The sequence below is a fragment of the Perissodus microlepis genome, chromosome 11, assembly GCF_051167445.1.
Source record: "Perissodus microlepis isolate ML-2025 ecotype Zambia chromosome 11, ASM5116744v1, whole genome shotgun sequence".
NCBI lineage: Eukaryota > Metazoa > Chordata > Actinopteri > Cichliformes > Cichlidae > Perissodus > Perissodus microlepis.
In genome coordinates, this window is record NC_140471.1 from 28378958 (window position 1) to 28406370 (window position 27413).

Below are 27413 nucleotides of genomic sequence, written 5' to 3' on the forward strand. Positions count from 1 at the left end.
ATGCTATCTTTGCTTTAAAAAAATAAAATCAAAAATACATTTCAGTTTTATAAACACTTCTATTTTCATTAACATTTTATTCTGAGTCATTGAAAATGCAGCAGTTATGAGGAAGTTCAGAAAAACCCTGTACAGCTTTTTAATAAATTCTTATGTCTCGCTATCAGTAAATACATTTTCTAAACACATGCAAAGTGACTAGATCAGGTAATGATGCATCAGTTTATATCAAAATGACCTCACTTTTCCACTATGCGCCACCAGTGTTACGCAACAATGTTTTTTTTTTTGTCTTTTTAATCACCAAAAATAGTTTGTGTGGGTGGGGAGCAGAAAACTTGGATATATTTTAGATTAAGATAAAATGTGCCAGACATAAGAGTTAAATAGACTGTAATGAGATTACATACTGCATATTATTTTATCTCTGTAATATGCACTCAAACAAATATAATCAAACTAAATATGAACAATTACTAATGAAAGGAAATGTTAGTCTAGCTAGAGCTGTTGACATGTCCTTGGAATCTTGAAGGACTGAGCATACAATTCCTGAAAATGAACTTTTCACTTGACAAGCGGAAGATGGAGGAGGAAAAGTAGAAAATGATTGGATCAATACAGGTGTTGAAACAACTAAGCAGCAAGCTGTAGTACCTCCACTCTGGGTTCTGTCCCTGGATGTAACCCACTAAATGAGATAAATTGTATGGCAGAACACAAATAAGGAACACAGCAAGAGTCCCTGAGGCCATGCCAATGGCCTTCTGTTTCTGCATCTGGGATATCCTGGGCCGGCTGTACAGAATCGAGATGCAGTGCAAGTAGCAGTAAACACAAATAAGAAGAGGTATGAGGCAGAGTACAAAGAAAAACTCCAGACGTACTGGGAGGATGATCTGCTTCTGCTTTTCTGTAAAATGGTCATAGCACCAAGTACTGGAATTATTGCTGGCCAAAGATGGGTGATGCTGGATGACGAAAACAATGCTGCAGTGTGCTGTCGAGATCAGCCAAATAACAGCACTGATAACAATTGCATACACGGGTTTGTGCAGCTTCTGATAGGTGATAGGAAATGCTGCTCCTATGTAGCGAACCACGCTGACTGCCATCAGCAGCAAGGAGCTGGTGTAGATTGTGGAGAAAAATGTGAAGGAGGTGATGGAGCACATGAAGTTGGGCAGATTCCATTCCATACCAGATGCTGCCTCGTGCATCTTGAGAGGCAGAATGATCAAAAACAGCAGGTCAGAGACAGTCAGGTTGAGCAGCAGGATGTCTGTTGGAAGTGGCTTGGAGCGAATCTTAGTACTAAATGCATAGAGAGCCAAGAGATTACAGGGGAAGCCGATCAGGAATGAAATGATGTAAACTGAAAGAATCACTCCACTGTTCACGGTAGATTCCATTATGGACCTAAACCAAAAAAAGAAAAAGAAAAAAGAACAGATACCAATCACAGTTTAGAAAAAATATACTCCATAATAATAAAATATTTAGCTTTTTTCTGACAATTTAAAAACAGAGTAAAAGACAGCTGCCTGTTCAAACGTTCACTGATCAATCACATTATATTGAACAGTTTTATTTCCAACCTGTCTATGTAAATAGTTAAATGCATAAATAAAGAAGTAAAATAAGCACCTTAAATATTGCTCAGTTGATACTTTTGATATTTGCATTTTATATTGTGGTGAATAAAATGTCTTTTATTCACTTTGATCACTGATCAGTGCCAAAGAAATGAGGCAGTCGACTTTTTGCATCAGCCGTAGAACTTCACAAATTGTAGAATCTTCTGTATTTGGTGTGATATGGTAAATGTATTTACTCACCAAGCAGAAGAAAGTTTCCAGACTTAACAACAACTAAAATTCCATTCTGCAACGTTCATGAAAGACTTGTGATTCTAACTTGTGAGTTCAAAGATTAACTGATATAAAATGTTAGAAGCCGGAAACAGTCACGCTGAAGTCACATGTGACATACCTCTTTGTTCATCCTATAATAGGCAAAAACTAACACCAGTGGTTAATATTAACTACGATGCAAAACTGCAGCATGTTAACAGTTTGTCTTAGATGGGTTAATAAAGGACCTCTTCCTATGTTTTACTCTCCTGTAATCATTTATGAACTTATAATTAGAATTAAAAAAGATATAGTTACACCTACAACAAAACTCAGGGAAGAAATAATCATTTTATACATACATTTTTCCCCCAAGTAGACAATTAATTGATAGACTTTTAAGATATTTGTGATTCCAGCAGCGCAGGGGAAAATAACATGTAGGCTTTAACCTGTATAGTTCTGTTTTCTGTTGCTTAGGAACAGTTTGTCAGTGATTTTCTTTTTCCGAAATTGACATCTCTTGCAACAGGAAATAACTATGGTATCAAGTATGTTAAAAAATATCACTGGTCCTTTTGCAATCTATGCTAATTTTTTAAAATGTATCGGTGCTCATGCTTAAGTAGAATAACTTCAGCAGTATATGTAACTGAAATGGGGACAACTGTGTGGAACCTACAATGTAAAGGGCTGGCCATAGCGCGGAAGGTAGAGCAGGCCATCTATTAATTGCAAAGTTGGTGCTTTTGTCCCCGGCGTCTCTAGTCTGCATGACAAATATCCCTGGGCTAGACTCAAACTCCAAGTTGCTCTTTGTGGCATCCACTGGAGTATGAATGTGTGTGTGGATGGGGGAATGGGGCATGTTGTATAAAGTGCTTTAAGTTCTCAGGTAGAGTAAAAAAGTGATATAAAAGAACCAGTCCATTTACCACTCAAAACAAATGTCCTCATGTCAGTAGTTTAAAAAATGTTGCAATGCACACCCTGTAGGGGGTAAAAGTCCAGTGCATCAGCAATAGAAAAAAAAAAAGACACAGTTAGTGTAATTCAGGAAATGTAGTTCTGTTTGTAAGAGTCTATATTGACTTTCAGTCTGATTCATGCTCTTCATGCGTTTTATACTTGAAACAGTAATGGCCAGTTATGAAAATGACTGTACACTTATCGCTGGCTGTTTTTCAACCTAAGAGAAGTATGTGGTGTTGCTGAATTTATTCTGCTCTGGTTCAATGGCTTTCTGAATCAGTGTGTAGATAGGAGGTTACTGTTAGCGACACACCAATGCCGCAACCCTCCACCACAACTTCCTTTTCCAGTTTCACAGAAACAGTAAGACGCTTGTACGTACATGTATGTCAAAATTGATAACAAAACAGTAGATCCCAAAGTTAAGGAGCTTGCTTCATTTTCACTTGCTGTTTTGGTTGCCTATTGTTTCTTTTGGTTATATGTGCTACATTCATTTGTATGGCCGTTTTAGGTTTCTTTATGAGAATGAACACTGCCAAGTGACTGGACTGTATCAATAATAAGGAAAACCTGTAGTCAAATATTCCAAAATTACAACAGAACTAGGGTTGGGCGATTGGACAAATATATGGACTATCGTTTTTACAAGGGCGATTGATTTATTTATTTGTCCATGTGTAAATCTGCTCATAATGATGGAGCTAATAGAAGTAGTCAAAAGAAAAAATAATATTTGCGATGTTTTAACAGCACCGTCTTTCATCCGCGAGCAAATTCTCGCATTAAACGTCTGCACAAGTGGCACACCGCTTTGGTTACATCCTTAGATTTTCCTCTTTCATCCGGTTTAAAGCCAAAGAAATCCCAAATTGGCGACTTTATATTTTTTTGGCAATTAGTTCGTCCATGTTTGGAGTTGTTCTGTTTTGTAAACACGCAAATCAGTCTTTGCATAATTACATTGCCCCGCCCTTTGCGTATGTGCGAATATATTGCCCATCGTTGATTATTGGGCTTACAATTATCGGTTGGAAATTTTTACATAATTTTTACACAACCCTAAGTAGAACTAATTAATTGTGTACCAATTTCAAACAAATCTCAAACATTTCAAATACTAACATCATTTGTTGCCATCAGAAAACACATTTTCTACACAACAGTTTTCTGTGAAACAAAAACTCATGTTTCTAGAGTAGAAACATAAAGCATTAAGAGATTAGGTATTAAGCTTAAATATTTCAGAGATATTAGATGGTGATCTACATAGCATCTGCTAAATATCTTACATATCTTATAACAATACCCAAATATTATTAAATAATATATTGAGATCCAACTCTTATCTTATCTACACCACGTCCACTTTACAGTGATAGAGGTGGAAAACAGGATCTGCTGAAGATGTAAGCAGAGCGTGTGGGATGCGACTATTTTTTTTTTTTTATTGAGCAAATATCTCCATGCCCTCAGCTGGAAGCAATGAGAGCTTTTTTTTTTTTTTTTTTTTAATAACTCACTCAATGGTATTATGCATTCATCACCCTATTAGCATTAATTGCTTAATAACTGAAGGTGCCAAATGCCTTTCTGGATTGTTCTGGCATAATTTAGCCCTGCTAACAGCCACTTCTGGTTATAGCTTCCTTCACATTTGAGAGTTTTATCTTTATTCTTGTTAGATAACACCTGCTAAATATTTGACCCTATAGCAATTAAAGAACTTTTTTGAATTCAGAGCATTAGAAACAAATTTGTGCAAATGTATTTAACAAAAACATACACTTCCATAGCTCCAGAGATTAAACAACAATACAAACAACCTGATGCTGGAATATATTTTTGTAACAGAACATTTCACATTCAATCAGGAAAACAGTTCCCATGAGCAAGAATCACATCAGCAAAGAAGAAATTGAGCATAAACCTTTTTGAATAACAATATGACATACACAGAAAAATGTAATCAGAAGTGTTACTTACATACACACATAACCGTTGCCTTCAACTTCCTGTTCTGTGTTACTTAGCAGTGGGTTCTCAGCATCATGCTGGCTTTCCATCACTCTTTTTCTCTCTCTTTCTTTCTCCCCTGTCAGTCTATGCATGTGTTTTGTGGGTATAGTGTTTACCTTCCCTCAGTGGTTGCTCAGCTGATCTGAATCACCTGCAGCTAGTTGAACAATCAGGCCGGCTACTTAAGGTTGGAGCAGACACTCAGTCATTGCCAGATCTTTGCGTCAGGTGGGTACATAACTCTTTCTGTGTCTCTGTGCAGACCTTTCCATGTTTGCCTGAGGCCTGTGAGCTTTATACTTCAGAGTGTGTGTGTGCCTTGGAAACCCATAATACCTTCACTGCCACTTAGGGACCTTAAAATGCCTCACTGATTACATTATTTTTTTCCTCAAACAAACCTGTAAATAAACCTTTTGAATTCTTTCCAGTGTTCAGCATGTGGGCTTCTGTCGGTCTCCATGACTCCAAGTTGTGAAATAGATAGTTTGGCTGGTATCCTTATTTTACCAGTGACCACATTTCTTTCATTTGTTGAGACAGAGATGAATATGCACAGTAGAATTCTTTGAAATAATGCAGTCCATATAAGTAGATATATAGGTGTCAGTCAAGCAGCCACAGCTCAGAATATTTCCCTTCAGAAGGCAGGAGGATAGAGTTACTGTGGGACCTAAAAAGGCCAAATTAAAATATACCTGTTGAACTGCCAGTCTTGTGCGGTTGCAATCAGGCCCCCCTTTGAGTTTTTGGGTTGGTTCTCTGGTTGCTATCCAGCAGTGGCTATCCTGATGGTTCTGGTTACGACAGTGCTGCACCTGTTATCTTTAATCCCCTTGCTGATTGCCTCTGCAATAGACTCTAGGATCTGGTCCTTAGCTCGGTCCCATACAGCAAGTGTTCAAGATGTGCTCGAGGGTCCCTGTCCCTGAACAAAGGCGACAGGCTGGCTACTCAACCTTGTACCATGAGAACATCTGGGAAGCAAGTCAAACTTCCTGGATGAGAAATTTAATCCTCTGGGGGTTACATGAGCAGATATCTTGCCAGCTGACATTTTGCTTCATTGCCTGCTCCCACTTTATCAGAATAAGTGCACCTCCTCAAGAACTAGTTAACGTCTTTCCTTCTTGTTCACCAGAACTGAAGGAATGCTCCCAATCCCAGCACTGCCTCTTCTTCCTTCCAACTCCTCCCAGTCTTGCTGTCCAAGCAAGCAAGAAATGGGACTATAGTCATGGGCACCTCATATACGAGCGAGGGCCAGATAATTCATGAGAGAATCTGCTGCTAAACCCATGGCTTGAACTGCCCAGGGAGACCAGACCTGTCTATCACCTTCATCCACCCCTTGAGTTTGATGCTGGTTGCCGTGATAAAATCTGTCCTTTAAACTGCATCTGAAGACCTTACTAAAGCTCTTTGTTTTGTTTTGTTTGTTTGTTTTTCTAAAACAGATGTAATCTGTTTTCTTAGCTTGAAGTGGAATCGGTCTGTGACCCTCTGTTTCTTCAGGACCAATAACTGGCGGGTTTGAAGTGCCCAGGACATGAGCCTTTCTAACTCTGGAGGAGCCACTTGGTCCCTGGCACGGCTCTGATGGATGGTTGCCTTATTCCCAACTCGCTGAAAATGCAGAAGATAACAGATGAAAAAAATCATAACTGAAACTTGTACTGGAGAAATAACTCTTGGAAACAGGAGTACTGAAGGGTGAGGTAACCAGTGTTGGGGAGTAACAGAATACATGTAACGGTGTTACGTATTTAAAATACAAAACATGAGTAACTGTATTCCGTTACAGTTACTATTTAAAAAAGGTGGTATTCAGAATATGGTTACTTTCTTGCAATAAATGGATTACACAGCGGTCTTTTCCTGTTTCATATGTTAGGCTATGCCCTCTCTATCTTTGGTAATTCCACGCATCGCTGGAAACCCAAACGAAACACGCAATAAGAGGCTCTAATGCCTGTGTCTCAATCATGTGGCTCATGTCACCTCTATTTGTGGCCTAATGACGTGAAGAAATAAGACTTGACTGTACACTGTGTTCGTGTTTTTCTCCGAAACAATTAGTTCCGTTGGAGCAGCCTTTCAACGCTTCTCTATCTCTTGCTGGCAAAGTTGACCCAGACACAAGTGCACAAGCACAAGCACACAAGACGAGAGACCACCGAAATAAAACGGGAAGCAGACAGACACAAAGACACAAACTGTCATGATCCCCCAGCCTTCCCTGAGTGCTGCCAGGGTCTCTCACTTGCTCACTCTGTGTTCATGTCATGGGTAGCACTCATTCCGAGTCCGTGCCCCGCACCCCTGAGAATTGTCACCCACCTGTGTCTGATGAGCTATTGATACTGTTACAAGCGCTCAACACCTTCTTTGCTTGGTTTGGGTCCAAGGGTCTGTGGTCAACCCTGCGTGCATCAACTGTCAGGGATCCTCACCAGGCTGTTCAACCTCTGCCTGACTAATGCCACTGTTCCCAACTGTCTGAAGGTCTCCACTATCATTCCCATCCTCAAAAAGACTGATATAGACAGCCTCAATGACTACATACCCATAGGCCTCACGTCTGTAATCCTGAAGTGTTTTAAACAGATGGTATCACAGCACATCAGAGACTGCTTACATCCCTCTCTCGACCCCTACCATTTTGCTTACAGAGCAAACCTGTCCACAGAGGATACTGTCACCCTTCACAAAGTGTTGAACCAAATGGAGAACAGGAAGAGTTATGTGAGGATGTTCTTCATGGACTACAGCTCAGCATTCAACACCATAATCCCAGACACCAAACTGTACCACCTCCACATCCCCTTGCCACCTGCTCATATTGCGTCATAAGCGCTGACAAGGTGGAAAAGAAGTCAAAATCTGAAGCCAAGACTGTTGAGTGTTTTGAGGGTTTTTTTTGCGAAGTTGTCTCCCTTGAGTTTCTTAACAGTTGCAACAGCTCCCTCTGTTTGTTATGACACAACATTGATGTGTCAAATTAACACTAAGGGAACTTTTCTGCCCTGCACTCAAACAACAAAATACAAGATTTACAGGTGATAGTTTGTTTAAGACAGCTATATAGCACTTACATTTCTGTTAATGATGAACTATTTTTTGGTTCTTCTATTCACCCATCCAGGTTGAAAATACATGTACTTTGTCTGTGCCTGGCAGCAGTGTAAGGTGAGGGATTTCCTACACGTAGATGTGACTGAGCTGAACCTTTGAAAGAGACGTTACTACTTTCAAGAAGTTAAAAAAAAAGCTGCTGAAAAAAAGTTATCTTCTGCCAAAAAAATGATTTGCGGTATTTGCCAAGATATTATTGTTTGTATTGAGAAGGATGTAAAATACTTGTTGGTCTATAATGTATTACATTGTATGTTAGAGTATGTACAATAACGAAGTAATAAAGATACTCGCAAAACAGGTAATTTCTTTAATATATATAACCCCTTCATAAATCTTGTAGACTGCAGACTATTTAACAGTATGAGCAAAGATATTAGACATAATAGACACATAGATGCACTGGGAACCAGACTGTCACTTGATCCATACTGTAACACTCACCTGGAATTCATCGAAAATTCATCAACCAGCCATCAGCCAACCATTCATTAACCAGCATGCGTTTATTCACCATAAATATTTGTTAATCAAATAGATATAACATTATTTTTTTTCACCGCCTCCCCCCAAAAAACATGTTCAAAGCACCACAGTGGTAGCCTGATACCACACGGAAATGTCACAGGATAATAAACAGAACCTGTCAAATCAGCTCTGTAGAGTTGGCTATCATACTGACGAAGTTCATTTCAAGTTGTAGATTCAAGCTGCTCTTCATACTTTTGGCCACGAGATGACGCCAAAGAGGACGGTGTTGAAAGCTTCGAGTAAGGTTCGAGGTTCAAGGTTTATTGTTTCCCTTTTATACATAAACCAGCAGTTGGAATTCTTGTGCAGAGCTCTCTCAGTCATAGTTAGGGTGTTAGAAAAAGACAAGAATAAACAAGATGATACAAAATACAATACTAATATAAACCATCAATTATAACCCCTTTACAAGAGGGGTGGCAGTATATAGAAAGGAGTCTGATTAATGCTGATGTTGGACCTAATACACATACAGATACAGATTATGTTGTAAATAATGATCATGATGCTGGTGCAAATGATCCTGATGACGACCTTGATGAAAGAGTTATTGTTGAAAGTGAGTAGTGCTTGTGTGGATGATGCAGATGTTGTTGTGAGTAATGTTCAGCCTAATTTTGATGCAGATGATGATCTAGAGTTCATTTGTCGCACTCATCTCTGAAGTCAAAAAATTATTCAAATTTAAGGAAGGTGCCTCAAAAGCTGCTCTGCTCTGTGCTTTATTCTTAAGCAAAAGTAAAACACCACATATCAGATCATGCAAGCATTGTGATTAAGGACAACCTCATTATAGATGCAATAAGCTCTTCCACAGAACACTATAACATCAGAAATTACAACAACAAAGTATCTGGAAACTGCAAAATTTCAACAGTGCAGTGATGATGGTGCTTGTCTGTCGCAATTATCCATCAGCAGAGAGAACAAAGACTATAAACTGTGTTCACAGTCTAATGAAATCAGCAACTTCTTAGACTGAAAAGAGTGAAGCCAAAGCAGAAAACAAGCCCCACAGTTTCTTACAGACACATAAGAGAATATTCTTTTATGTTGTTAAAAAATATATTTAACACATTCAACAAAGAGAAATATTTAACATATTAAACAACCACAAAGTCAAAACTTTTAGCTTTAATTCAGTGGAAGGTGAAGCTTCAGTGACAGTTTTAAGATTTTCATCAAAAAACAAAGAAATAAAGAACTCTACTAATTCTTAAAACCCACAAATGCCATTCACTAAAAACGAAGCTTATCATATTGCTCAAATAAAATCTAAACCTGATAACTAGAGTAGGTTGCAGTGCCATTGCCTCAAATTTGATGTGTGTACAAAAAAGGGTGGTTTTTGGTCAATCGGGGCATCCCTTTTTATAGATAAGTAGAAGAATCGATGAGTTTAGAGTTAAAGAAGTTTAAGAAGGCTGCAGGGGTTGTTTTACATTTTAATTTTGCAAATCAAAACAGAAGAGCAAGGATATGGTAAAGTATTCAATGTCTTAAAAATAAACGGTTATGGGATGCCTTTTGTTCCATCAAATGTATTTAATTAGTTAGATAGACAATCTGAAGATAAAACAGGAGAAAACCAACACTAACTGCCAATTAAATCTGTCAGATAATTATTAAATCCGTTGTAAATTGCAACTGTGTTTCAGTGATGGTTTGGTGTCTTGGACTTTAACACAGTGTACAGTGTAACTTTGACTACAAGCAGGCACATGGCATGATTAAATCCATACCTGATTATCAAGTTCAAAAGTTATTCCAGCAGACACAGTGGGAAGAAGTTCTTTACTAGCATACCAAAGACAGCATGATGAAAAATGTGCATTTTAGTCATGATTTACCTACTGATGGCTACTATAGGATGAGTAAAGAGGTTTGTCAAATGTGACTTGTGTGTGACATTTTATATCAGTTCACCTTTGAACTCACAAGTTACAATATGAAAGTCTTTGATGAAAGATACAGATGGAATTTTTTGTTTTTGGTTGGTAAGTACACACATTTACCTTGTAAAACTAAATATAGCAGATCCTATTTACTATTGAAATTCTGTAGCTGGTTCTGAGAGCTGCCTGCCTCATTTGTTTGGGACTGATCAGCAGTCAAAGTCATAAAAGAACATTTTCCTAAAGAACTTTATTCACATCAGTATAAAATGGAAATCGTAACACCAAATGAAGTATATTGACTAAAGCAGGGGTCGGCAACCTTTCTGATGACGAGTGCCATCTAAAATTTCCTCAGAAGTCAATGTGCCATATGATCGCATTAGCAATAAATTTAATAACACTCTATGATAACACACTATATAGAACAACTTTACAGAATTATATTTGTTCGCAGATGTTGGCAGCTTAGTTATCAGCTATTTTGAAACGAAAAAAAAGGACACTTTTTATCCATAACAAGAACTCCATAACAGCAATTGAACTGTACAACAGAAAATGCAAATGCTATTTATGGTCTCCTCTGGCATTAACTCTGCCAGTTAATGCGAGACAAATCCAGCTGCTGATTGAAGCTTTCTGGTTTGATCAGAAAAGAAAACATTGGTCCATACACCTGAAAGTCCCGAAAACCCATTGTGAATTCTGTCTCGAGTCTACGGATGTATTTCTGTGGTGCTGATGTTGCGCTGAGTGGAAAGCTCCTGAAGCAGTTGAAGTGTTGGAAATTTCAACATCACTTGAAAAAACTGCAAGCTGGCAATGTCCCTCTCACTGGTAGGCTAAAGTTATTTTTATCCAATTACAAGTTGAATCTGGTAGTTGGGGTTGTTAGCTAAAATACCATCATTAAGAAGCGGCACAACTAATGTGTCTATGTGAGCTAATTTGCGATGTGCACCGCTGGCCCGGCAATTTATTTTTAAATGCGCCTTCTCAGATTAATTCACTGCGTGTCGTGCCCAGGGCTGGACTGGAACAAAAACTGGGCCCGGGCATTTTGACTAGAGACCGGCCCACCAGGTATTATAGGAAAAGCCATAAAGCCTTTGAATGAAAACGAACACTGTTGTTACAGTAATGTACACTATCTTGTTAGTATTTATGTATGATTTCTAAACATTTTACGTCTGATGACCACTTTGGTTGTAAGATTCAGATAATTATTTATTAAAAGCTAGACATTTTAAATGAGAATAAGAAAGAAAAGTATTTCTTTGTGCCCCCCTTTCCCTGTTAATGCCCTACCTGGCCCCCTGGCAAAACTTTGCTAGACCCGCCCCTGCACAGTTACCAGCTGTCAGCTACTTAGAAAAGGATCCTGGTGTTAGTTGTCTCTCAGAAACAGTTGATAACTTCCCTTCAACTCATTCATGTCACCTAAAAGGTGAACCTGTTTCTCCGTCACCTGTTCAGCTCTGATGATTCAGTAAGGACATCTCCTGGTTTCATCTTCATGTTTCCCTATCACCAAACCGATATCATGACCAGCAGCTTTTACAGCTGTGGCTCCAGCAAACATCAACTGATACTAGAAATTAATATTAAATAAATTCTAACAACAGCTGATCAAGCTTAAATGTGATGCTGTTGTTTAGAGCAACATCCGCTGGTTTCTGCTTTCTGGCGCAAAGTGGACGATAAACAAACAAGAGAGAAAAAGCTTATTAGCTGATCACTGATCAGTTTCATGATTGAAGTAGCAACAGGAGAGGGAGGAGGAGAGAATGAGAGAAGAAGATGCAGCTGACAGCGTAAAGACGCAGAATAACTCCAGCTTTGTGTTTTTTTCATTCTAGTTGAAGTACGGGACAAACTGCATTCCTTCTCAGCTCAATACGAAATGCGTTATATTTTCTCTGAATATGGAACGATTCTGTTTTTTATGGGTCAGTTGGCAACTCTACTAACTAACCTTATGAATAAAATAAAGTTCACTATCAGTAACATCATAGCACCCACCCAGCTGTATAGAAACTCCGTCATGCTAGCTTGTACGCAGAACGAGTTATTGTAACTGATAGTAAAAAGTCAGCACAACGAAAATAAACTCCACCTAAACTTGGTTTATATCTGACCCAGGGTCACGGTCCTGGGTCGGTGACCCAGTGTTTTGAGTTTCTTGTGTCTCTGAGTTTTTGTACTTTTATCTTAGTTCTCTTTGTTGCCCCAGTTTATTGTATAGTCTAGTGTCTTAGTTTGGCTTTCTTGTATTCTGTTTAGTTTTCTCAGTATTTGTTGTTGTTCTCTGTTTCTTAGTTGCTCTGTCTCCCCTAGTCAAGTTCGCGTCTCTTTGTTATACTTCCTGTTTTACTTTGAAGGTCTGTGTCTTATGTGAATGTGTTCTGCTTTGCTTCCTTGTCTCATCAGTTCTGATTTCTCCCAGCTGTGCCCTCCTTCTGTGTCTCAGTCCCCTCATTACTTCCCAGTGTATTTAAACCCTGTGTTTCTCTGAGTCAGTGTCGTGTCGTCCCTCATGTTGCGTGATCCTTTGTGTGCCTCTCTGTGGAACGTTAGGTTATATTCTCCCAGTCTACGTTAGTTCTTGATTAGTTGTATCTTTTTCCTGCATCTACAATAAACTGCTCTTTTGATTTCCTTCCAGTGTTGCGAGTCCTGCATTTTGAGTCCTCACTTCCTGCCTGCACACAGCGATTCATGACACCAAGATAGACTGCAGGTCATAACTTCTTACCTGAAGTTCAGTTCACCTGATACTCAGACCGGCGGCCGCCTTGGGTCTCTCCTCCTCCTGCCTCCGCTTTCCCTCATCCACCTGCAGGCCTCTGTGGCAGCTCCGGCATAGCCACCACCAAACAACTGAGTTATTTACACATCGGCCAGCATCTGGCCAAACCAACACCTTTAATTGTTCATACCGTTACAAAAAAATAAGATTATCGGCCCATAAAAATGAAAATGCCTGATAGCCAGTCCTATGGTTGGACCATCAGTTAACCCTTTGCGTGCCAGCTGTGGCACATGTGCCCAGGGTTGCCAACCCCTGCTCTACAGTATGTCAGCCTAGCTACAGTGCTGAAAACAGACCTGTCTTTTTTTCAGAACAACAAACTCTTTTTCCAGGCTAAATGAAGATGTTCTAAGTAAGTGAGGTGCCCGATGACTCTGACCTAAAGAGGTTAGGAGACAAGTGTCTCCTGACTTCTTTAGTTCTCTGCAACATGTGAACCAAACCTGATGGTAATGGGTCACCCCATAAGACTCATTGGCTACGTTAACACTGCAGGTCTTGATGCTCAAATCCGATTTTTTGATCAAATCCGATTTTTTTGTCTGCTTGTTCACACTACAACTAAAATGCGACAGCAAACGTGCTCTAGTGTGAACGCTCAAAGTGGCCCGCATGCGCAAAAGAAGACTTCACAACGCGCTCTGTTTAGACCCAGAGCAAAGAGTATTGTTTGACTGATGGCCCTTAATATAAAGACTTCGGACTTTATGTTTCCCAATTTTTGCTTTAAGTTATTTTGTTATTTACATAATAATGTAAATAACCTAATAATGATCCTTATTGCTGTTTTAGAGAGGAGCGGTGCTTCAAAGGATAGTTGCAGATTTCTGTCAGAATCTGCAGATTATACAGTACAAAGAAAATGTTCACGTTGTCTTCCCAACAGTTTCACTGGATGGCCAGGAAGCGTTCACGATGTCTTATCGGGCGCTTCTCTGGCGCTGATAATTGGCGTCTGTCTTGTGTCAGTGACGGTGGCGGCAGGGGATTCTCTGGCTGGCTGGAGCAGCATCTAATAACCAACTCGCAAAATAAAACAAAATAAAAACAAAACAACAAACATGAAAACACCAGACATTATGATACAGACTTATAATTTGCATCGATGTTTTTTCGAAATTCCAGAGGGAGTGTTCGCCCGGGGCGCCAAACAGGCTAGGACCGCCACTGCCTCATCCTTTTCTTCTTATTTTCCATCCTTAAAAATATTTTTTGACACCCTTCCAATGACTACATTTCTGATAAGTCTTTAGCAAACAACAGATGGATCAACAGAAGAGCCAGATGCATTTACCAGGTCGTTAAGTCAGTTTTTTCCTGTTTCTTAATTAAACGACTTTCAGATACTGTTTACCTGCTGTAAATAGTCTTTTTTAGGTCTTCAAAGTTATTACACAAATGCACGCACTGGAGAAACCACAAAATGAAATGAAATGGGTCGAGCACAGAAAAATGGTAGGTCCTGAGCAAAGATGGGACCATAACACTGAACATCTGGAAAGCTCTTCCTCAACATGAGAAAATCCAGCTCCAGGGAAGAAAAAAATACAAAAATGTTAAAATTTTTATTTTATTGGTGGTAAAACTTTGGAATCTTGTAGACCACCATGACTTGTTTTGAGGCATGCTCTATCATATGGGATCCACCATAACTTCAAATTAAAGATTGCACCTGACTAAAAGGAGCTTGTGTCATGATATGGCTGTGTGGCACGCAGGAGATTGGACCCAAAATGCAAGACTCGCAACACACGGGAATGAACTCAAAATGCAGCTTTATTTGCTGACTCAAGGAAATGATACAAAACTGAACTAGACTGGGAAAATATAAGCTAAACTTTACAGAGATGCACACATAGGAACACACAGCATGAAGGAGGAGAGAGGACTGAGGGAGATGCTGACTTAAATACACAGAGAGATAACAAGTAAGTGACAAAACATGAGGAACACAGCTGACACGGATAACCATAACGAGACAGGGGAGGCTGGACTTAACAGAATGAACATGAAAACGTGGGACCTTCACAATAAAACAGGAGACATGACGTGGGAGTGGAGGAGAGGCAGACGAGGGAGCGAGGGAACACGAGGGAGAGCACAGACATGACGCGCTGGGGAAACGTGGAAACATAACAGAATAAAACACGAAGGGAAACACAGCACAAGAACTCACACCACAATGTGAAACAGGGACACATAGGGAGATACAGAGGGCAGAGATACAAGGGGGCATCCAATAAACTAAACGGAACAACCTAGGGATCTTAGAATAAATAATGAACTAATAAATTACAAAGACACAAGACAACCAAGAACGGTGGGTCAAAATGACTCAGGACTATGACAGCTTGGATAATCTCAACAATATTAACAAGGTTCCATAGTTAGCATCTATTTCATTAAGACTTACAACAACACAGTTCCACTCATTTCAAATGCTTTTAAATTCACTGACTGATATTTGGATGTGATTTAAAGTCCAAAGTTCAGGACCAGTAGAGAACTGTAGTTACAGCATCTAATATCCCAGTGATATATATTACATATGAGCTTTGCATGTTATATAAGGTTAAATAAATTACTATATATTGATAATAATAAAGAAAATCAGTTGTTATATGAAAAAGCTTTCAAAAATAGAGCAAAAACACAACAAATGAAAAAACTCCAATCATTTAAATCCCACATATTTCACTGACAAAAAATGTGTCTTATCGTTTGCTAAAATAAATGTAAAACCTGATTTAGGTGCCTTTTAGAAGTGCCATCACCTCTTACTTAATGTGTGTGGTTTGTAATTAACAACATACCTCTTTCTAAATAACTCGCAGACTGCATGAATGCAGAAAAGTGGCCAGTCCAAAATAAAGAAAAGAGGAAGTTTTGTGTCAGGGCTGCAGGGCTCATTTTATATTTTGATATTTGCACTTGAATGAAAAAATAAAATAAAGTTTTGAAATTTTCATATGCAACAAACATGTCTTTGAATTTTGTAGAAAACAGGAAAAATGGTTTCAAAAGGAAAATACAGTCCTCTCGAAAAATATTAGATCATCATCAGCAGTGAACTTAAATGTGTTAATGGTACATTTAATTTTGAAAATGTATTTTTCCATCTCTTAGTTAGTGGTGCTGTTGTTCCTTTTCAGTCCTAAAAAAGTGAACCACTTCCTAAAAATGAATGTTTCACTTGAGAAGCGAAAGGTGGACGAGGAAAAGTAGAAGATGATGGGATCGATACAGGTGTTGAAACAGCTTAGAAGCAACATGTAGTACCTCCACTCTGGACTTAGTCCCTGGATGTAACCCACTAAATGAGATAAATTGTATGGCAGAACACAAATAAGGAACACAGCAAGAGTCCCTGAGGCCATGCCAATGGCCTTCTGTTTCTGCATCTGGGATATCCTGGGCCGGCTGTACAGAATCGAGATGCAGCGCAAGTAGCAGTAAACACAAATAAGAAGAGGTATGAGGCAGAGTACAAAGAAAAACTCCAGACGTACTGGGAGGAGGATCTTCAACTGCTTCTCTGAAAACTGTTCATAACACGCATTGGAGTTATTACTGGCCAGAGATGGGTGATGCTGGATGATGAAAATGATACTGCAGTGTGCTGATGAGATGAGCCAAACAGCAACACTGATAACAATTGCATACACAGATTTCTGCAGTTGATGATAGGTGATAGGAAATGCTACTCCTATGTAGCGGATCACACTGACTGCCATCAGCAGCAAGGAGCTGGTGTAGATTGTGGAGAAAAAGGTGAAGGAAGTGATGGAGCACATGAAGTTGGGCAGATCCCACTTCATACCAGATGCTGCCTCGTGCATCTTGAAAGGAAGGATGACCAAAAACAGCAGGTCGGAGATGGTCAAATTAAGCAGCAGGATGTCTGTTGGACGTGGCTTGGAACGGATCTTGGTACTAAACGCATAGAGAGCCAAGAGATTACAGGGGAAGCCGATCAGGAATGAAATGATGTAAACTGAGAGAATGATCTCACTCCTCACTGTAGACACCATTATTGACCTAAATCAACATTTAGAAAAAAAAAAACACATATCAACTGAAATGTTTGTGGTTAGAAAGACAAATGACATTTTAAAATTACTTTCTGTTTTTACACTTGGAACAACTTTGTGTGTAAGCATGTTGTTGTCCAAAAAAGAAGTAGCTTAGCTTTTTTCTTTATACCATTTCTTTATACCTGTTTCTGTCCTAAAAATCCCTCACAAAGCATCCTTGAATAAACTTACATTGTCTAGAAAGAGTGTGGTAATACCGAACAATTATTTTATACTGGATAAATTTTCCTCTGGCTTCCCAGACAAATTTTCCATTTTTGAAAATAATAACACATCACACGTCACAGCCTTTTTGGCAGCTAAGATCTTCTGTTGTTTCTATTTTGTTAGAGGCACATTTCATACAACAGGGATGCAAATAACAAAATAATTTATATAGTATGGGGTTAGTGCTATTGTGGCGGACCACCAGGTGGCTCCACTCACACCCAAGTTGAAGGGAAGTGCTGGGGTGGAGATTTTGGCGCTTACTATATGTGAGGTTCTGAGAGTCAGTGAATAAAGTTGGAGTGAGACACTGAGACCTCTCCTGTCGTTATTACATACCTCCACACTATGATGATTCTGCTTTTCTTTTAATAATAATGTCTGATTTGCATTTTACATTTTCCTGTTTATTTTTAATTGGTGTACTTATTTCAATTAATGAACTTATTTGTTTGTAACCAGGTTGAATTAGTCATTTATTAAAAATGTGTTGAAATATTAAAAACGGTGAAATTCATCTTAAAATGTCAAGTAATAATAATGTTAACAAGACGTCCACAAATCCAAATGTGGTCGTTGTGGACTATAAATAGCCCGTACACGGCGGTCCTACCAATGTCAACACTAGACGTTAGACGTCGAAAAAGATGTTGCTTGGGTTTACAAAACAACCCCATCAATTGGACTAAAACTGTACGTCTAAAAGTGACATTTAAAAGACATCACTTTGCACAGTGGGTTCATTCTTTTGAATAGGACAGCAAGCTGAAGATACTGGTATGTCTTCTGATTTATACCAGATGATTTTGTAACTGGATAACTATGTTTCAACAACCTCTAATAACACTGACACAGAATGAATAGCATCTTTGCTTATTACTACAATATCACCAGCATATAATTTGTGTTCTCTGTCGCAAACATTTGATTTTAACGAATTCAGATCAGCATGATGACGTTTGAGCAATAGATGCAGTTGTAACCTCAGTTGTAATTGTGATCCTGTTTCCGTTTTCTAAAAATATAGTTAAAATAACTTTTGGATATGATATTAATTGCTTAATTTCTTAACTGCAAGCAGGCTCTGCTATGTTTCATTTCATTAGGTAAATAAATTTACTTACGCAGCAGCAGAAGATTCCAAAATGCGGTGACTGAAACTACAACTAGTCTGACTTCGGCTGTATTTCATGAAAGACTTACAGGTTAACTCGTGGGTTCAAAGATAAGCTGATATAAAATGTGAGAAACTGGAAACGCTGAGTCATAGTCAAGCTCCATCAAACACACAGGGGACTACAAAAAGCTATAGCAGCCACCAGTGAGTTAATATTAACTCAAATGCAAAACTGCAATTGATGTTGGCTCTTCTTTGTCTGAAGTTCTATAATCATAAACTTTTATATATTCAAATATATAATATAAATATATTTTATATTCAAACTTAGACCTCTCATAGAAGAGGGCATTGTGTAAAATTGTTTTTCACAATATTTTAATTATCCTTATTTGAATATATTCCCACCTTGGCATGATTATAGATGTTTGTCAGTTTTGCAGTGGAGTAAAGAACAAGTATTCTTCTGCTTGCAATTCAGTTTTCTGTTGTTTAAATATTGATTTCCTTGTTTGTTAGCATTAGGAACACTAACACGTTAAGATTGCAACAGGAAATAAAGATAGACATGTATATGTTCAAAAATATAACTGATGCTTTGGCAAAACTATCTAGTCTAACAGTGACAAGTCTAACAGAATTGCTTAAGAGAAAACTGAGAGTACAAAAGTATGTCACTCTAATATGCATTGCAAGTAGACTGTATTGCTCCAACAATCAATGGAACCTACTGTGTGAGACAGCAGCAAATTCCCTCTGGTCATTACTCCAGGTAAACCCTCATGTTGCAATACAAATTTTGTGGGAAGTAAAATATATAATTTTACTACTTTTAGATGTTTGAGAAATTACAATAGTTAAAAAAAACAATAGCATAACATAACTGTACAGTCTGATTTGAGCAATTTGATTATATGTGTCAAGATCTACATCAACTTCCAATCTGATACATGTAGTGTGATTTCATATGCTTTACACTTGAAATGAGTATTTTCTGTGGTAAAACCTCGTCAAGTGGCTCTGTTTCATTTTTGCTTTGGAGAAGCGTTTCACTGTTTTGGTAGTGTTGAGATCTCGCCGATCTTTGCATTTCTTCCAGGAAATCATTGTCATAAACACAGTAAAGTCTTTCCATCTCCAGGTCTCTGTCAGGTCTGTGTAGGTGTATTTGTGTGTCTTCATTTTGTGAGCTAGCAAAAGTTAGAAGAAAAATATTACAAAGCCACCCAGAAACTTAAAATATTTTTGCTCATTTAGAGACATACCATGTGAAAAGGTTTTTGTTGCCTTTCATATATATATTTGAGCTCTTACAGAAGAGATTACTCAGATAAATAAGGCTACTTTACTTATTGCATACTAATTATCATATCTTTACAACACATCATCAAAACTGAGGTAGCTACTTCATTTGAAATGATTTTCCTCACCGCTGAAAAATGTTGTTTATCTGTTGTTGCTGGACATGACGACCTCCAAAAAATAATCTAAAAGATGTTTGAATTTAGTAAATTTGAAATATATGTTTGTCAAATATTTAAAAAGAAATCTGTGTTAATACTTTTACATCTTAAGCACCAAACTCAATAACAAGAAACACAGTTTACTAACCTCTTTACAGGATATTTTCTGTAAATGAGAACAGCACATCCAAAGAGGAAAATCATTCCTGGGAGCATGAGCCACAGCAAACGGGCTGAAAAACAAAGAAACATTTTTTACAGACACACATTCAATTCAATTTAATTCAATAAAACTTTATTGATCCTGAAAGTTGACCCCGAAGGAAATTGGGTAAACACCATTCATGCCTGAATACACAAACATATACACACTGTTAGTCTTGAGTGCTACTTACATGATTCTGACAAACTGACTGCAGGTATCTGTTTGGTGTCACTTCCATGTGGGTTTCTGCCTGTGCACGATACATTGGTCTGGGTTTTAACTTTAATCTTTATTTCCCCAAAGACTACATGTTTCTTATTTGTCAAAGCAGAGGCGAATGAGGACAAATGGGTGTAATTTCCATTTATAATCCAGTATATAGAAGCATTAGGGGATGCATCAACCAAACAGATACACCTCAGAAGGTCTCCTGTAAGGTGGCACGAGGTCTCAGGTAGGATTACAGGGCGATCTAAAAAGACCAAATATAAATATTACTACATCACATTTATGCGAACCTCTTAGATATGTGTGGTTTATGACTTTCAGTGAACATGAAAATTATTTATCATCTTGGCCTAAACTTACAATTTATAAAGCCCTTTTTGACAAAACTCCCTAGAATGAAGAGTGGTGGAAGTCTAAGGAAACCATGATGTCTTTCTGCTAAAAATTAGTTTCTGGCAGAAATGAAGATTATTTACATGCATTTTAGCCACTGTAAGTTTTAAGGATTTTGAAGCTTAAAATTATTTATGGCAAAGAGAAGACAAGTGGAATGACAAAGAGATATGATAAATATAAATATCCTACAACTGCTTAACAACAGTAAGTGAGTAAAACATAGTTTAAATTGTTCATGCTTGTCTACATGCATGCAGACACTTTCACTGGGCATACGCTAACATCTCCAACAAAGCTTTAAAATCGTATCATGCACACTCATGACCAAAAAATGCCTACAAATGGGTTTAGTCACTACAAGCTGCAGTCAGTTGCAGAACAACAACAACAACAACAAACTTTATTTATAGAGCACATTTAAAAACCAGCGGTATACCAAAGTGCTTAACATAAAAGACAGAAAAGTAACATGAGTATTATAAGGCCTCAACAAAGTATCAAATATACTCACAGGTCATTGCCACTAATACACAGGGGTAGTATAAAATGCATATCAAGTAAAAACATAGTAAAAGCACAAGCCATAAAAAATATGTATAAAGAAAAATAGAGTAAGTCTAAGAATCAGGTACGAGCATTAACAAGCAGAAAAAGCGAGATTAAAGAAATAGGTTTTTAACCGTGATTTAAAAGATTGGATAGAATCAGACGCCCGGATCGCAATCGGAAGGTTATTCCACAACTCTGGTGCAGCCAGGGCAAACGCCCGGTCACCTCTAGACTTCAGCCGAGATCTAGGCTGCACCAAGAGTAACTGAGTAGATGATCTTAATGCTCTGGCAGGAACATACGATTTAAGGAGTTTGCTAAAGTAGCTCGGTGCTGTGTTGTTGGTAATTTTAAACGTAAGCAGCAGTATTTTAAATTGGATGCGGTATTTAATGGGTAGCCAATGCAGGTCAGCTAGAACAGGGGTGATACAGGCAAACTTCCCAGCTCTGGTCAGAATGCGTGCCGCAGCATTTTGGACTGTCTGCAGTCTATGAAGAAGGGCAGAATGAAGACCGAAATACAGTGAATTGCAGTAATCCAGCCTAGAAGTCACAAAGGCGTGGATGAGCTTTTCCAGGTCCTTATGTGGAACATAGTGCCTAGCCTTAGAGATGAGACGCAGTTGGTAGAAACTAGATCTAACTACAGCAGACGCTTGTTTATCGAATTTGAACGAGCTGTCAAGCAACACGCCCAAATTGCTAACAGTGTCAGAAAGGGAGCTGGTAAGGGAACCAAAGGCTTCACAAAGTTGGCCAAGAGGAACGTTGCTGCCAAATACCGCGATTTCAGTTTTCTTATCATTTAGGATAAGAGAGTTTGCTAAGAGCCAATCTTTGACCTTACGAATGCACTCTTGAAAGCAGTGCAAGGACAAAGCAAGATCATCATTTAGTTCAAAGTAGATCTGTATATCATCAGCATAGCAGTGAAAGGCGGTGCGGTAGTTCTCAAAGATTGCACTTAGAGGGAGCATATACAGTGAGAAAAGAGTAGGGCCCAACACAGATCCTTGAGGCACGCCACAGCAGACAGGTGCAGCGGAGGAAGAGCAAGTGCCCAGGTTGACAGAGAAGGACCTATTGGAGAGGTATGATTTAAACCAATCAAGGGCAACATCTTTAATGCCTACAGTATGCTCAAGCCTCGCTAATAAGATGTTGTGATCTACCATATTGAAGGCCGAGGATAAATCCAATAAAACTAGGGCCGCAGAGCGTCCAGTATTAGCAATTAGAAGAAGTTCGTTGAGGACTCTAAGCAACGCTGTTTCAGTGCTATGATGTGGTTTGAAGGCAGACTGGAATTTATCATTGATGTGATTCTCATCCAGGTACACCTGGAGTTGTAGAAGAACTATCTTCTCGAGGATTTTGGACAGGAACGGGAGCTTAGAGATCGGCCTGTAATTCACATAATCATTATAATCAAGGTTCCTTTTTTTAAGAACAGGCTGAACTATAGCATGTTTAAAAGCTGACGGGACGCAGCCAGAGAGTAAGGAAGAATTCAATAGCGATAAAATACTGGGTCCAATTACATCGAAGCAGTCCTTAACTATGCAAGATGGGAGGGTATCATGTATAGGATTAGTATTGTTCAGTTGTTCAACTAAATGCTTAAGAGTAAGGAGTGACACGGGCTCAAACTGATGGAAAGTAGACGAACAACCAGGGGTACAAACAGGGCTAGACATTAAAGGAAGTGAAGACTTAAGAGATGAAACTTTATCTAAGAAGTGATTTAAAAATTGTTCACAAAGAGCCGGTGAGCACGCCAGCGGCATAACAGGGCAGGGATTGACCACTAAATCCATCCATCCATCTTCATCCGCTTTATCCGAGGCCGGGTCGCGGGGGCAGCAGCCTAAGCAAAGAGGCCCAGACCTCCCTCTCCCTAGCCACCTCCTCCAGCTTATCCGGGGGAACACCAAGGCGTTCCCAGGCCAGCCGAGAGATATAATCTCTCCAGCGTGTCCTGGGTCTGCCCCGGGGCCTCCTCCCGGTGGGACATGCCTGGAACACCTCACCCAGGAGGCGCCCAGGGGGCATCTTTGTCAGATGCCCGAACCACCTCAGCTGGCTCCTTTCAATGTGGAGCAGCAGCGGCTCTACTCTGAGCCCCTCCCGGATGGCCGAACTTCTCACCCTATCTCTAAGGGAGAGGCCAGCCACCCTTCGGAGGAAGCTCATTTCTGCCGCTTGTATCCGCAATCTCGTTCTTTCGGTCACTACCCACAGCTCGTGGCCATAGGTAAGGGTAGGGACGTAGATCGACCGATAAATTGAGAGCTTCGCTTTTACACTCAGCTCCCTCTTCACCACGACGGACCGGTGCAGCGTCTGCATTACTGCACCTGCAGCCCCAATCCGTCTGTCGATCTCCGGCTCCCTTCTCCCATCACTCGCGAACAACACCCCGAGATACTTGAACTCCTCCACTTGGGGCAGGAACTCATCCCCGACCCGGAGTGGGCACTCCACCCTTTTCCGGCTGAGAACCACTAAATTAAAAATTTTAAATAGCGTTCGGGGATTGTGACCATTAGCCAGGATAATTTTTGATAGGAAACCCGCTTTGGCCATTTTGGCAGCAGTTTGGAATTTCGAGTGGCTGGCATGTAGGATTTCATAAGATAACTGGAGTTTATCTTTTCTCCACCTCCTCTCATCGCGAAAGAGTTCAATTTACAGGGACTGGTGTTTTTGACTGACGCTAGGAGGTTGCTATTCTATTTTTACTCATATGACTGAGCAACTGACTTGCTCTTAAATATGAAGTAGCTTCGTCAAATTGTGTGTGTCCAGTGTTGGGCACTTATTTCGGTTGAGCTGATTTAACATACCCTTGTTTGTCTAAAGTTATCTCTGGATGGTGGTGTGTGAGCTGAAACTTCTTGTTTTAATTATTCCCAGATTACTTTAATTGATTAAATAAAATATTGATATTTGGTTTCCTTGTAGCGATGCAATTCAAAATATAATATTCCTTTCCCACACCCCTGCTAAGATGACAAATATTGATATATTTTCTAGGATGAATAGCCTATTTTTATTATGTTATTGTGATTTGTTGTTGTTGTTGTGTGTGTGTGTGTGTGTGTGTGTGTGTGTGTGTGTTTCTTTTTTTCTTACACTGAACATCCAGATCCACCCATATGGACTGTTGCACTCCAAAAGCATTTTGAGCCATGCAGGACAGAGATGTATCTCGTGCAATGTTGTTGAAATGCTTTGTACTCTGAGTTGAATTTTCGATCTTGTGCTGGTCTAATTGTCTTATAAACCATAAGTATTTGTGTGGTGGGGGGTTACTATTAGCAACACACTCAATGTTGATGCTGTTACCTTCCACCACAACTTTCTTTTCCTTTTTCACTGTAACAGTGACAGGCTTATCTGTGGATATAAGAAATCATAACAACAAGACAGTTTGTTAAGATAAATAAATGTAGGTCTACGATTTAGTGTATTTGGAGCACATATTGCTTTTCTCACATAAAATGTTGAGTGTCATTTCACTTCCCATGGTAAAGGTTTTAAACTTAGCCGAACAGCGAATCCTCCTGTTATGCATCAGATATGTTGCTACTCCTCGCAGTGTCTTTTGGTAGAACCACTGGCCATGCACTTCCATGTGGAAATCCACAAAAGTGTAGTTTTCCAGAAGTGTGTTTGCATTCCATTGAAGGGATGGAGACAAGAAAGGGCAAGAGTAGATTATGCTGCAGTTGGCCTGGAAATTCTCCCCTTCCACCATTTGCTTCTGTATGTAGATTATGGGAGCTTTTCTTTCTAGAAGTTAAAAAAAAAAACAAAAAACAAAATGTAATAAAGAGAAAAAAATGTCTTGTATATCTTGAGATTTAGAATTTTCTAAATGACATGTACTGTATGGCAAATTGCTATTGTACACTTAAACCAAGTAGCCGTGTTATGTGCTGGGTTTCTTGGATGCTGTAACAGATTTTGAGTTTTCCAAATTCTGTCAGAACTAGTTTTTAGTTGTTTTTATTTACATTTTCACAGAATTTTTTATATATTTTTTAATTAAGCTCCTGCAACCATGGTCATTTTCTAAATAATACTTTTTGGCTTTTTGCCTTTATGGTGATATTGCAGTGAGATGAACAGGGAGGCAGGGGGGAGAGAGTGAGAGGGGAAGAAACGCAGCAAAGGGCCTCATACCCATACCCGGGTGCTGCTCTATAACACATGTGGTTGCCCAGTCACCCGCTCATCCACTGAGCTAAACTGGCACCTAACATTGGTCAGTCTGACTTAAATGGAAGTTTGCCAATATTCACTTACCAACACTGATAGTTACAGTTTGATCATGGAATGTCTGAGTTGTCTGAGAGTCTGGATTGATCCACACATAAACACGTAGGTTATGGTCAGCTGTGCTCACATTGTCAATCATCAGGGTGCAGTTTCCCTCTGCAGCTTTGCCAGATACTTTGGTGCGTCCTCTAAACTGCTGTTCCACGTTATAAGAATAAAATCCATCATAAACAACAGGATACTTTAGATTATGATACTGGTACCAGATAACTCGATCGTAAGGTTCTGTCTGACATGGCACCACAACACAGGTTCCTTCATCAGCAACAACAGTTTTGGGTACTCTAACGCTGAAGCCTTTCACCTGCTGGAGAACTGAGGTACCTCAAAAGGGTGAGAGGAAGAGCAGAGCAGAAGGGAAGGTCAAAAACATCACAAAACCACAAAACGTTGTAATAATATCTTTGCTGACGAATAATAAAATAAAATAGGTGACCCACAAATAGAAACTCTGATGCACAGAGAGATGCTATTATGAAAGCTGGCTAACCACTAAGAAACATCAACCCTATAAAAATAACAAAAAACCACCAGTGACTTCTCAGAAATCAACCTAATATTGCTGTCAACTCATTAAAAATGAAATGAGTGGATGTTCTGTCTTCCTGTATTCTGCTTTCTGTCTTCAAATTCTAAGGAATATATCCTACCTTTACTGCAAAATTACTAAAGATTAATTTGATGAGGTTACACGATTATGACTTTTTCACACTATCAAAGTAGCCAAAAGTATTACTACAGGAAAATAATACAGTAATACCAATAGTATGGAAATAAGATTTTCGTAAAACCTGTGCAGCTTTTATGTTGTTTTTTTCCAATTGTTTTTCTCTCACTCATATGGTGCAGTCATTCTACGTTGACACTTGTTTTTACATTGCATGAACTGTTTAAAAGCATTATCAGCAACAGAACCAGAGACAGAAACAGGTCATTATTACCAGTCATCAAGCTCAGCAGTCTAAGCAGATGAACAGAGGCCATGAAGACAGCAGTCACTTTACAGCATCCGATAAGTCACCTTTGGCCTTTCAACCTCTGAAACGCAGCAGCTGTAACATTGTATTTATAATACAGGTCATAATACACTGACACAAAATCAGTTACTGAGGAAGTGTATAGTACTACAGTTGATTTTTCTACACTAGAATCCTCAAGTTCTTCCAGGTTGAACAAAGCATAAAACTTGGCTTTACATTAGTAATACAGCTTTAGATCTTCAGAAAGGAAGTTCAATCTTTATATCTTATGAGAAACGTACCTGGCCAGAGAGATGCTGCTTCACTGTGTTTGTGATGGCCCAGTCTGTTTCTGTTCTCAAGTCCACCTTTTGACCACAACCTTAATTGCTCTGCCACTCTCTGCTATTCAGCCTCAAACAGGAAACTTGCAGTGCTCATTTAAGGCAGTCAGTCTGAAAGTGAGAAACTCGGAAAGAAGGGCTCTGTTTGTTTCACTGAATTTACAGTTTGCTAAATACTTCATCACATGTTGTCCATTAAATTCCAAAGCAGTGTGCAAAGGTTAGATGGATTTGGACAGATTCCTGTGTTAATGTAAGTGCTTAGAAAAATGATTACATACATATTTA

At 39.0% G+C, this 27413-nt stretch overlaps 2 protein-coding genes across 2 annotated transcripts; both read right to left on the bottom strand.

The window, feature by feature from the left end:
- Nucleotides 1-88: 88 nt before the first annotated feature.
- LOC146378105 (free fatty acid receptor 2-like) lies at nucleotides 89-4952 on the bottom strand. The gene is made up of 2 exons (XM_084944284.1): nucleotides 4812-4952; nucleotides 89-1419 (listed from the first exon to the last, which is right to left on the bottom strand). Exons 1-2 carry the CDS (start codon nucleotides 4934-4936, stop codon nucleotides 498-500), a joined length of 1047 nt encoding a protein of 348 aa, XP_084800410.1. The 5' UTR covers nucleotides 4937-4952; the 3' UTR covers nucleotides 89-497.
- An 11387-nt stretch (nucleotides 4953-16339) lies between these two features.
- LOC146378106 (free fatty acid receptor 2-like) lies at nucleotides 16340-17254 on the bottom strand. The gene has a single exon (XM_084942645.1). The coding sequence runs from the start codon at nucleotides 17246-17248 to the stop codon at nucleotides 16340-16342; it is 909 nt and encodes a 302-aa protein (XP_084798771.1). The 5' UTR covers nucleotides 17249-17254.
- Between the last annotated feature and the right edge of the window lie 10159 nt (nucleotides 17255-27413).